The sequence below is a fragment of the Arvicanthis niloticus genome, chromosome 14 (genome assembly GCF_011762505.2).
Source record: "Arvicanthis niloticus isolate mArvNil1 chromosome 14, mArvNil1.pat.X, whole genome shotgun sequence".
NCBI lineage: Eukaryota > Metazoa > Chordata > Mammalia > Rodentia > Muridae > Arvicanthis > Arvicanthis niloticus.
The window spans coordinates 43,927,994-43,938,934 of NC_047671.1; the positions used below are offsets into that span (position 1 = coordinate 43,927,994).

The 10,941-nt window shown below is 37.7% G+C and overlaps 1 protein-coding gene across 1 annotated transcript; it reads left to right on the top strand.

Moving 5' to 3' along the window:
- The first annotated feature begins 2,132 nt into the window (after positions 1–2,132).
- Positions 2,133–10,622, top strand: LOC117719621 (serine protease inhibitor Kazal-type 1-like). Its single transcript, XM_034517804.2, has 4 exons — positions 2,133–2,233; positions 3,965–3,996; positions 5,544–5,650; positions 10,505–10,622. The coding sequence occupies exons 1-4, from the start codon at positions 2,179–2,181 to the stop codon at positions 10,563–10,565; spliced, it is 255 nt and encodes an 84-aa protein (XP_034373695.1). The 5' UTR covers positions 2,133–2,178; the 3' UTR covers positions 10,566–10,622.
- The last annotated feature ends 319 nt before the right edge of the window (positions 10,623–10,941 follow it).

Genomic DNA, 10,941 nt, shown 5'->3' on the forward strand with positions numbered 1-10,941 from the left:
TGGAGAATAAAGAAATGAGCAACATGGCTGGAAGATTAAGAGGGATGCTGGCCAGAGATAAAGCAAGAGGAGTAGGAAGAATGATAAACTGGAGGAAGTGTGGTCAGAGTCATATTCAACAGAGACCATTTCGCAGACAGAGCTCTAAAGACAAAAGACACTGGGGAAACACCTGGAGGAATCGATGGCAAACCAAAATGGATGACATAGTGTGGTCTAAGATGCAGTAGTGAACATGGCTGGAAGTGCATATACATTTTGGAAATAAAGCCAAGGGGTGTGGGAGTGGTGAAAAATAGTGCAGATGGTGATGATTGGTAAGGGTAGCATCAAGGTGAATACTATGATTTAGTTTGAGCAATCATTTTGAAATAAAAAAGAAACTGAGAAAAATGAAGAAAAATATACTTAAGGTTGCTAATTGTTTAAAATAAAAGCACACGGTATGCCACATTTTCGATGCCCACAATATGTCCTGAGGAAGATACCAAACTTCATATCCCTAAAGTTATTTCATTCATAAAGATCAATCCTCTCGCATCCCTCATGTCCCCTCATGACTCAGGCCCTTCCTGTTTCCTTCACATCATTACCCACTTTTCTCTTCCTCGCTTTCCTCCAGGCGGACTGTCATGCTTGACATATGTCAAACATATCAAACGCATCAGCTCCTTCTTCCCTTAGATCCTAGCTCCAGACATTCTCTTTGAATGAAGTGGACATTCATAGATATGCTCATTGTTCGATTCCACAGTTACTTCTGTTTAGATGTTCTCTTCTCATCAAAGCCTTTTCTTACCACTTTGTCATGAGTATTCCCTCCTTCCATTATATTGTTTCTCTACTTCTCTCCTTAAATTTGTCATCTGAATACTTTTATAGTCTTTAAGTATCATCTATTGTCTGTCTCCTAAACTAAAATGCATGCAAGATTGATGAAGCACAGATTTCCATGTTAATTGTATCTTTTGATATATCACAAGACATGACTAACGTTTAACAGTTTTGATGGCTTGGAAAAGGTCTGAGAATTTACCCTACTGGCTAGCTAAAACTTTAGCCAGCCATCATTTGGGGATATCAACAGAAGCCAGGCACTAAGTTGAGGAAGGTGATTTAATTATCTTGTAACAATGGCTGCCTGTCAATATTTGTATCAAAGGGCAATTTCCCAAAGATGATGTAAGAAGAACCATATGACTTCTAAACAGAAATTGTCTTGTGCTGTTAGAAAAGAACATCAACATTTTTTTATGTCCCTAGTTGTTTAAGGAGGGCAGTAACCCCACCTGAATGTTGCTGGGCAATCTGTGTCTTTATTGTACTTGACAGAAAAACAAAACAAAACAACTTATCCTTTGTGACAAAGGGAGACATTGCTTCATTTGTCAAGACTTTGTTATACAAACACCCTGGAAAAGATTGTCTGAAACAAAGTGAAAGGATTTTTCTACTGACAAGACAGGCAGAAACATGAAAGAAAATAGATACAAGGCTTGGCAGATAGTCAGTACACATTGTTTAATAAAGAATGCTTTGGATTATTTATTGCCATTATTTTAATTTTCCAATGCATAAATTCAGGCAATAGGAAAGTGGATCAATTTTCTAGAGGCATTCAGCTAATCTGGTTAGTACACACAACCCTAAGACACAGGAGACAGAACTGAACTCTCCTTATCTTTTACCCCAGCCTGGCACCAGCCTATCAGGACTAAAGTAATGCACATCGGATAAAAAGAGAAATGGGTAAAAACAAAAACAGGAATGGAAGAATGGAAGAAAGGGAAGAATAGAAAGCATGTTTGAGATCTACATGTCTGCTCATCCATTCAGAACTATACAGGAGACAAACAAAACCTTTGACTTTGCAGAAAGATAAGAAAATCAAAGCTCAGGAAGGGAGGAAGCTTTCCCCAAACCTGAGAGGATATCAGGAATCCAACTAATTTCCTTTTCCTGGCAGAAGGTGGGTCCAGTCTTTTCTGCCCTTTTATCTACCTAGGTAACATTTTCCCCAGCCTGGAGGCCACACAAGTCAATCAATAACCAAAAATATCTATTATAGGGCACAGTGGGTGGAGCCTGTATTACCATCTACCTATATGACCACTCCTTAGTTTCTGAAGAGAAGCACCCTACATAGTTCTTCTGACTTTTGCATCCAGATCTGCAATCATGAAGGTGGCAATTATCTTTCTTCTCAGTGCCTTGGCTCTGCTAAATTTAGCAGGTAGGTGTGTTTGTATATTCTTCAACTATTAGTAAAAACATTTGACTTGTTAATTTATACCTCTTGTAAACGAAGATAGTCTAGCTAACTGATGCCAATGAGTTGAATAACAGAAATGTTTCTAGTGCAAATTATGGAGGAGAAGGGAGGTTGTTTCTAATACAATGGAGGAAAGCTCCAGTAAGATCTCCCCAGAGATAGATATGGTTTGCTCTAAAGACAAGGCTGCTACTTTATTAGGGATTTGGTGGTGAATAAAGAATTTGATCTAAAATACCCTTTTAATTGTAGAAAGGTCTGCTAGACTATGTAGATCCAATGCTGACTTACAAAATTTAAATTCTTATAAACTTGCATAATGTAAATAATAATGACCACCACTGAGTTTGCAGAAAAGTCATATTTTGAGCCATTAAATATTTTATATTTGATCTGTAAAAAAACGTCCTGTTTGAACATAGCAATGAATCCCTAAACTTGTGAGAATGACAGGACATGCTTCTGATTCTGAGGTCAGTTTGGTTTTTGTAGCAGGCATTAATTAATATTTTCACTTCTGTCACTCATTGCAGAAATTGTAACAAAAGCCAAAGCTGTGCTTCATTAAGAAGTGGAAGACCATTGCTAAACGTTTCAGATAAATATTTCTGGAAGCAAGAACCCCTTTGTCCCACCTCATGCCCTATAATTAATACAAGTAAATAAATACCTTTAGTGAGCTCCTGCTCATTAATATTTTAGCCTCATTTACATTCTAGATCCAAGGGGACCCCAAAAGCTGCATCTTCCTTGATGAGTCCCAGAGATCTTTCTTTTCCCTCAGAGATCACTGACTGAAAATTAAGTTTTGGAAACATTTCTACTTTAGGGGCTCTCAGACTAGGTTTCTTTCCCTTGCAAACTCATTCGCATTCACAGTTAGCATCTATCTACTTTTTTTAAAAAACTACTTTTTTCACATTATAATATAATTACATCACGTTTCCTTAGAATTCTCTGCCAAATCCTCCCATGTACTTCCTTGCTCTCTTTCTAGTTCAGTTTTCATTAATTGTTGTTACATATGTGTGGTGTATGTATCATATGCTTTGATGACTGTAAGACATGTTTTCTGAAGAAGGAATTGACTCTTTTCTGAACTATGTAAATACATGAAATACAAGTTTAAAATATGGTCAGTTGGTGTAACGCACTTGTGGGAAAAATTCTGTTATAGAACTGGTAGTGAGTTGTCAGAAAAGTTGTAGTTTTAACATTGTTTACAGAAAAAACTTAATTACATCAGAAGACCTGATGGTTATTTCCTATAGTGCCACCAATGCCCTGAGTTGCAGATATTTATAATTCACTGATTGTGAGATGAAAATTCTATTGGGTACAGAAAGATCATTGATGGACATGCCAAAGGTATCTGAATTGTTACTAGTACATACACATTTCAAATTCTGAGTAGATAATTTCTAATCTCAAGAAAGTAGATCAAAGTTCCTAAAATGCCAAATCGAACTACTCAGTAATGATCAACATTTTACTTAATTCTTTTCAAAATCTTAGCAGGCAGAGAGGGAAGAAAACTCATTTGGTGTTCTTGAAGGTCAAATGTAAATAAAAGATTTGGGAAGTGGACAGTGCAAGCAGAGACATCATATGAAAACTATATTCTTTGACACCTAAAATAAATCTAGCTTCTTTATATGAAATCCAGATTGATGTTTGATTTATGTTTTCTAGGTAATACTACAGCTAAGGAGGGTATAAGAAAGGTAAAGAGAATTTTATAATTTATTGTAAGTTATAACCTCATTGGCAAGGGTTGACAGATGATTTCTCTGTGTTGTCCTTCTCCTCCAGGAACTCACTGAGTAGACAAGGCTGGCCTCAATCTCCCAGAGATCTGCCTGCTTCTGCCTCCAAAATGCTGAGAGTAAAGGCACATACCACTGCCACCCAGCTACTTTATAATTTCTTAATTCTCTAATTTTTTATTCAGACTGAAATTGTTTGATCCTGTAAAAGTATAGTTAGAATCTGAGCATGCATAGTTTTGTACATTTGCAATCCAAAGTACTTGGGAGCCTGGTTTATGAATCATGTTTGAGGTCAGGTTGGACTACACAGTTAAGACCTTGAAATAAAAAGAGTTAGAGAATGTATACTTTAGCATTTACATTTTTGGTAATTCAAGTCAGGATTGGGGTTCAACTGATAGGGAACCTCGGCTGCTAAATGCAGGATTCATAGTATTTTCCCAATCCACATGGTGCTGTGTTGAAAGACAAGCCCACTGGTGTCCCTGTAACTGTCTACATCCTGTTGTAATGGAGATTTTTATACATACACTAGTGTTGGCTGGTGGGACAAGTAGTTTAAATGGAAGTGCTTGTGTTCGTTCCAAGTAGCCCTTACACCTAACTGGATCATGTTGGCTTTTCTTGCTCCTAATTCCCAAAGTAGACTAGAGGAAATGCCCCTCATCTCATTACATAGGAATTCCTAGGAGAAAACCAGTGATGAACCTGAAGTTTAAAGTGAATAAATCATTACACTTTTGGGAAGCATTACAGAACAAATCTGTCACCGTTAGAACCCAAATCTAGTTCTTCAAGTACTGATCTATGAAGAATAAAAGTTAGCAAAACAGGGGTGATATCCTGTAATGAAGAGGTGATGTGGTAGTGCCCAGGAACTGAGAACCAGGATTCAAGGATCACTAGATATGTGACTTTAAGTCAGTTTGTCACTTCATGAATCTTTCCTTGAAGAAGAGTTTAACCTTTACAAGGTCTTTTAAGGAGAGATGAATAAATGGACAACTGACAGTTTTGATTAAAGGGTGAGACTTTTCCAATAGAACAATACATAAAATCTAGGACAGAGACCTATAAGAAGTGTTTAATGTGAATCAGATTTTGCTGAAAAACACAAAGCAAGAACTGGAAGCACAGATGCCATCTAGGATGACTATCCTGTCAGCAGCTGTGTTATCTTGCTCCTCTCATCCCACATCTCCACAGCATCATGCCTTAATTGGGGAAAAGATAATTTTTCCTAACTTGCAGAAGAATTGACTGAAATCAAGGAAGGAAGTTGTAGACCCATGATGTCATATAACTAGGAAAGAACCACATTTTGGCTTTAACTCAGCTTTTTTGATTTCAGGGAAGATTTAATTCTATTGTAGTTGTTGTTTTCATGCACAATACCCAGTGACATTATCTTAACTGCAAAAAGCTTAAAACAGTCTTAATATTTTATTATAAAACCAAACATTGAAATATGATAGAAAATGACTCTTTAATTCTGTGTTTAGCCTAATTGTGATGGTGTAACTACTCATTGTCCCAGGAGATATGAACCTGTGTGTGGGACTGATAGAATTACTTATTCCATTGAATGCGCTGTGTGCCTTAAAAACAGGTGAGGATAAAGTTTAATTAATTTATTTATCACTAGAATTTCACATATGTAATCATCTTAAAGGCTAGTCAATAAATGGAACTTTCTTTTCATAAGCTTGGTATGATAATATGATTTAAAATTGCTTGGATGATAATAGCCTCATTTTTTAAACAATACATTGATTTTTAGATTTTAAAAAATCCTATACATACAACATACATTTAATCTAAAAAAAAATCAGTTCTTGATAATAGCTGAAATTGCATTTTCTAATGGACCCCCAAATTAGCAAGTATGATTTATATAGTATTTAGTGAACAAACATGTATTCTAACATTTGTATTCATGGTTTATGAGAGTTAGCCTCAATAAACTTTAATTTTCTGAAATATTTAATGTTGGGGAACAGGAATCAGACTCAGAACACTGGGGCAAATAGATATGTCACAAAGATTTTTCTCTTACAATATAACTGACTTATTGCTATATGCCGGTCATTATGCTAAGCCTTCCTTTTTTCCCATGTGGCTGTTTCAAAAGTACAAAGAAACAAACAAACAAAACACTCATGAGTACATGTAATCGCTTCTTGTAAGTTGTGGTGATTGTCATCAGAGTGTAAAGTGTTACATGACCAAAACAAAGATGGTAATATCTTCAAATTGAAAGGGCCAAGAAAAGCTTAATGAAAGTAATGCCATTTAAACAAGGCTCCGAATTTCAAACAAACAACAGAGACACCAAAAGTGACAAAACAAAAAACAAAAAAACAAAAAAACAAAAAAAAAAACAAAAACAAAAAACAACTTAGGTTTTCTAGAATTGACTCTATGCTAACAACTTCAGCTCAGGCTCAAGTGACTATAAATTGTCTTTATTCCTCTGCATAAATCTCTCTTCTATGATCAAATTCTCTTCAAAAATAGGTCTAAATGATTTCAGAAAAGTCTCTCAGTTTATCCAGGATTGTAGACATTGTAGACTCCAAACGGTAGGCATTTGGCTTTATAATGAGGGTGTGTCCAGTGTCTAAAAGTTGCCAGGCATGATAGCACAAGCCTGTTTCTCCCACACTGCAGGCTCAGGCAGAAGAAACCTGAATTCCAAGCTAGTCTGTTCAGTCACCTGTCCATCTGGGCCAAATGTTTAGGCCCTGGCTCAGTAGATTGGGAGGAGCAGGTGAATGTTTTGGAAAACATATACTTGAAACCACTTGTTCATTTTCTCATGATCCATGTTGTTGACATTAAGGTCAAGCATCATTATTTCCATCCACAGGGAGCAGGAAGACCCCTCAACACCCTGGGGATTTATGAAAAGTCCAATGTAAGGTCTAGAGTTCAAAGTGAACTTTGAAGTGAAGCATTCAGAAAATAAGAGAAAAATGCTGAACACTCATTCCTCTGACCTTTGATCCTACTGGTTTTAGTTCACTCTTTTCATTCTTTCAAATATGTGTAGATGTAAGAGGCACATTCAACTGTCTGAGCATGCAGCATTTCCCTCTGCGTTCTGAAATAACACTTAGGTCTAGAGATAAGTTTGGCTTTCTCAAACATAAGAGATATTCTAAGGATTCTATAGTGCCTTTCTTTCTATTGCTCATTAAAAGTCCAACAGAGAGCCCACCCCTAAATACTACCCTGGAGGACCAAGTCCCAGAGGCTAGATAGTCTAGAGACCTAGGATAGAATCAAACATGATTGGGGGAAAAGTCAATAAAATGATTCCTAATGATATTCTGCTATTCTTGCAAACAGGTACCTAGCATAACTGCTATCAGAGATGCTAACACAGACCCACAGCCAAATATCAGGCAGAGCTTGTGGAAAGTGGGTAGAAAGGATTGTAGGAGCCAGAAGGGTCAATGATACAACACAAAAACCCCACAGAATCAACTAACATGGGCTTATAGGGCCTCACAGAGAGTTAACCACCAATCAAGGAGCCTGTATATGACTGATCTAGGCCCTCTGCATATGTTACAGCTGTGTAGTTTGATCTTTTTGTAAAAGTGCTAACAGTGGGAGCAGGGTTTGCCTTTGACTCTGTTTCTAGCTTCTGGGATGCTTTCTCTCATACTGAGTTGCTTTGTCCAACCTTAATACAAGAAAGGTGCCTACTCCTACTGCGATGTGCTATATTCCGTGTTTGTTTGGTTATTCATGGGAGGCAAGGCGTTTCTTTCTCTTTTTTAAAAATTAATTTAATTTAAGATCTTTACTTACTCATTTTACTTCCTGTTCACTGTTCCCCTTCCAGTCACCCCCTCCTATAATCCTTCCCCCATCCCCTTCCTCTTCTCCTCCTAGGAAGGGGGCTGCCTATGTTTTCCCCTGACCCTAACATTTCAAGTCTCCTTGAGGCTATGTGCTTTCTCTCCCATTGAGGCAATACAAGGCAGCCCAGCTAGAAGAACATATCCCACCTACAGGGAGCAAACAGCTTTTGGGATTGCTTCTGCTCTGGTTGGTTGAGACCCACATGAAGACCAAGCTGCACATCTGCTACACATTTTCAGGGAGGCCTATGTCTAGCCCACAAAAGGTTTTTGGTTGTTGGTTCAGAGTCTGAGAGCCCCAAAGGTCCCTGTTAGTTGACTCTGTTGATCTTCCTGTGCTGTTCCTAACCCTTTCAGGAAGTAATCCTTCCTACTATTTTTCCATAAGAGTCCCCAAGCTCCATCCACTCTTTGGCTGTGGGTGTCTATATCTGTCTAAGTCAGCTGCTGGGTGGAGCCTCTCAGAGGACAACTTGCTTCTGTCTGCAAGCATAACAGAGTATCATTAACAGTGAAAGGGATTAGTGCTTCCCAATAGGATAGGTCTCAAGTTGGGCTGGTTATTGGTTGTGTATTCCTTCAGTCTCTGCTCTCTCCTTCATGCCTGCATTACTGTAGACAGGATAAATCTGGGTTGAATGTTTTGAGAGTGAGTTGGTGTCTCTTTACTCCACTGAAGTTCTTGCCTGGCTACAGGAGGTGGCCTCTTCAGTTTCCATATCCCCAATGTAGTGAGTCACAGCTATAATCACCTCCACTAATACTTGGGCACACCCCAGGTCTCTGTCTTATCCTGGAGATGAGCCCCCACCTCCTCACCCCCATCAATTGCAGATATCCATTCATTTTCATGGGCAGCCAGTAATCTCTCCTTTCCTTCCACACACATGATCCCAAATCCCCCATTCCTCTCTCTTCCCCCTCCCTCCCAGTTCCCTCCCTCCATCTGCCTTTTATGACTATTTTATTCTCCTTTCTAAGTGTGATTCATGCTTCTTCTCTTGGGCTGTCCTTCTTGTTTAGCTTCTTGGGTCTGTGGAGTATAACATTGTACCTGTATATACCTAATGTCCACTTCTTAATAGAAATGGAAGAGTGGATAGAGAGGGCCAGAGAAGAGTATGTTGGAGGAGAGAAAGGAAGGGAAACTGCAGACAGTCTGGATCTAAAATTAATAATATTTTCTAAAGTTGTCCATACAAATAGCAAAAATGGATCCAGCAAGTTGTATTTATACATTTATACACTCACACATAACATTAGTAAAAAAGAAAAGGAAGCTATCAATTTGAAAGTGAATGGGGGATGACGAGATGGAGGAAACTTGGAGGGTGTGGAGAAAGAAAAGGGAGAAGTGGTGTGACTATATTTTAATTAATACAAATTTTTGTAAGTTGCACAAAAATGACCTATGTTATAACTATTACCAGAGCCAGAATCTGACCCTATCTATTGGGGCTTGTGATGTTCTGAAAACACCAAACAGGGCTTTCTTATTGTGGGCCTTGTAATTATCAGGGTTGACAGGTTTCTTAAATCAGGACATTATAGCCTTCTGTGCTTTCTTAGAGAAACTGTCAATAATTTTTCTCTATAGAAAAGCAACTACTGACAGAACATTCATTGATGCTAGAAATGTTGTCTGTCTGTTGTAATGGGCTGATACATGACTAATAGTCATTGGCTCTTAAACACAGATAGTACACTGAGATACTGATGTTTAAATATTGTTAAATATTTAAGACAAAACAACTAAGTGTGGCTAACGCACAGAGTGTAGCAAAGTGAACAGCAGAGCTGTGGATAACAGGCTTATGTACATGACATTGAACTGGGCACTACTATAGGTTAACATTAATGTTAAAATGAAGAAATAATGAATGCAAAATGTGTCTGTGAAAATAGATGAGTATCACATCTCCTTCAACAATAAATAAAATAGAAAATTTGTTGCATGCCAGCGTGGTCAAGATAGCAATGAATAAAGAAAGAATTGTAGAAGCTGTCTCGTAACTAAGGAACCATTTTAGAATTGAAAGGACATTTGGGTTTGAGAAAACCCAATTGAGAGAAACTGGCTTTGTCAAGGTAACAGGCAAATGGCAGAAAAAAAATTATGTAAAGAAGACTTTGGTACTGGCTGCTATTATGGGAATCAAGATTGCCTGGCAGAATCAAGCTCCCATCTTCTAAGCTAAAATGTTTAACAGCTAGAAAGCCCCACCATAGCCTGGACAACAGACCTGGTCACTAAGTACAAAGATTTGGTAGTAAAAGAAGCAGAGGTGAATTTTAGATTAATTTCAAGGGTTCCCAGTAACATTCCGTTAGGCCTATAAAGAACAATGACCCACAGTTTTTCTACTCTGTTGTATCTCTTGTGGACATAATAAACAAGCAACAGATATTCAATAATACATTGAATGAATAAATGGATTAGAAAAAGAACAAACAGCATAAATCATAAGGCTGTCTTTTAAAGAAATGCAGAATTATTTTTAAGTTTCATTGCTGTTCTTGCATAGTCATTTATTTGTGCCAGCAAACTTCAAGCTGACTCTTAATTTATTTTCCTTAAATCTCTTCTACAGGAGACGCCTAAATAAAATCCACATTAAACATACTGGGGTTTGCGAAGATGAAGAAGATTGAAGTCTGTTAAGGCTACCATAATATTTAGCAAGTGGTTTTGTTGAATAAATGCATTTGAACAAACCTTGTTCTTCTCAAAGCTTCTTGTTCAAAGGCATGGATGAATATATTGAGGACATGGAACAGGGCAAAGACCCAGACTAGACTAAGCTTCACCAGTTAATTCTTCATGCTCGCAATTTCACACATTGCAGAAGACAACAACACAAAGTTGAGCATGAACATATGTGATGAGTAGAATTTGGATTAAGATGAAGAATGTAGCCTATGCTATGGCCAAGATGTAGCTTGACAAAGAGAAAAGAGAGTGTTTACCCAAGGAAATGAGTGTGAGTGCTTTGTGTACCCCACATTGTTTCACTTGTGAGCCAACACA

Excerpts from the sequence above, each read along its gene's own strand:
- LOC117719621 (XM_034517804.2), top strand. The coding sequence starts at position 2,179 with ATGAAGGTGGCAATTATCTTTCTTCTCAGTGCCTTGGCTCTGCTAAAT. Across the intron at positions 2,234-3,964 it reads GGCTCTGCTAAATTTAGCAG|GTAATACTACAGCTAAGGAG; the intron begins GTAGGTGTGTTT and ends TATGTTTTCTAG. Across the intron at positions 5,651-10,504 it reads GCTGTGTGCCTTAAAAACAG|GAGACGCCTAAATAAAATCC; the intron begins GTGAGGATAAAG and ends TCTCTTCTACAG.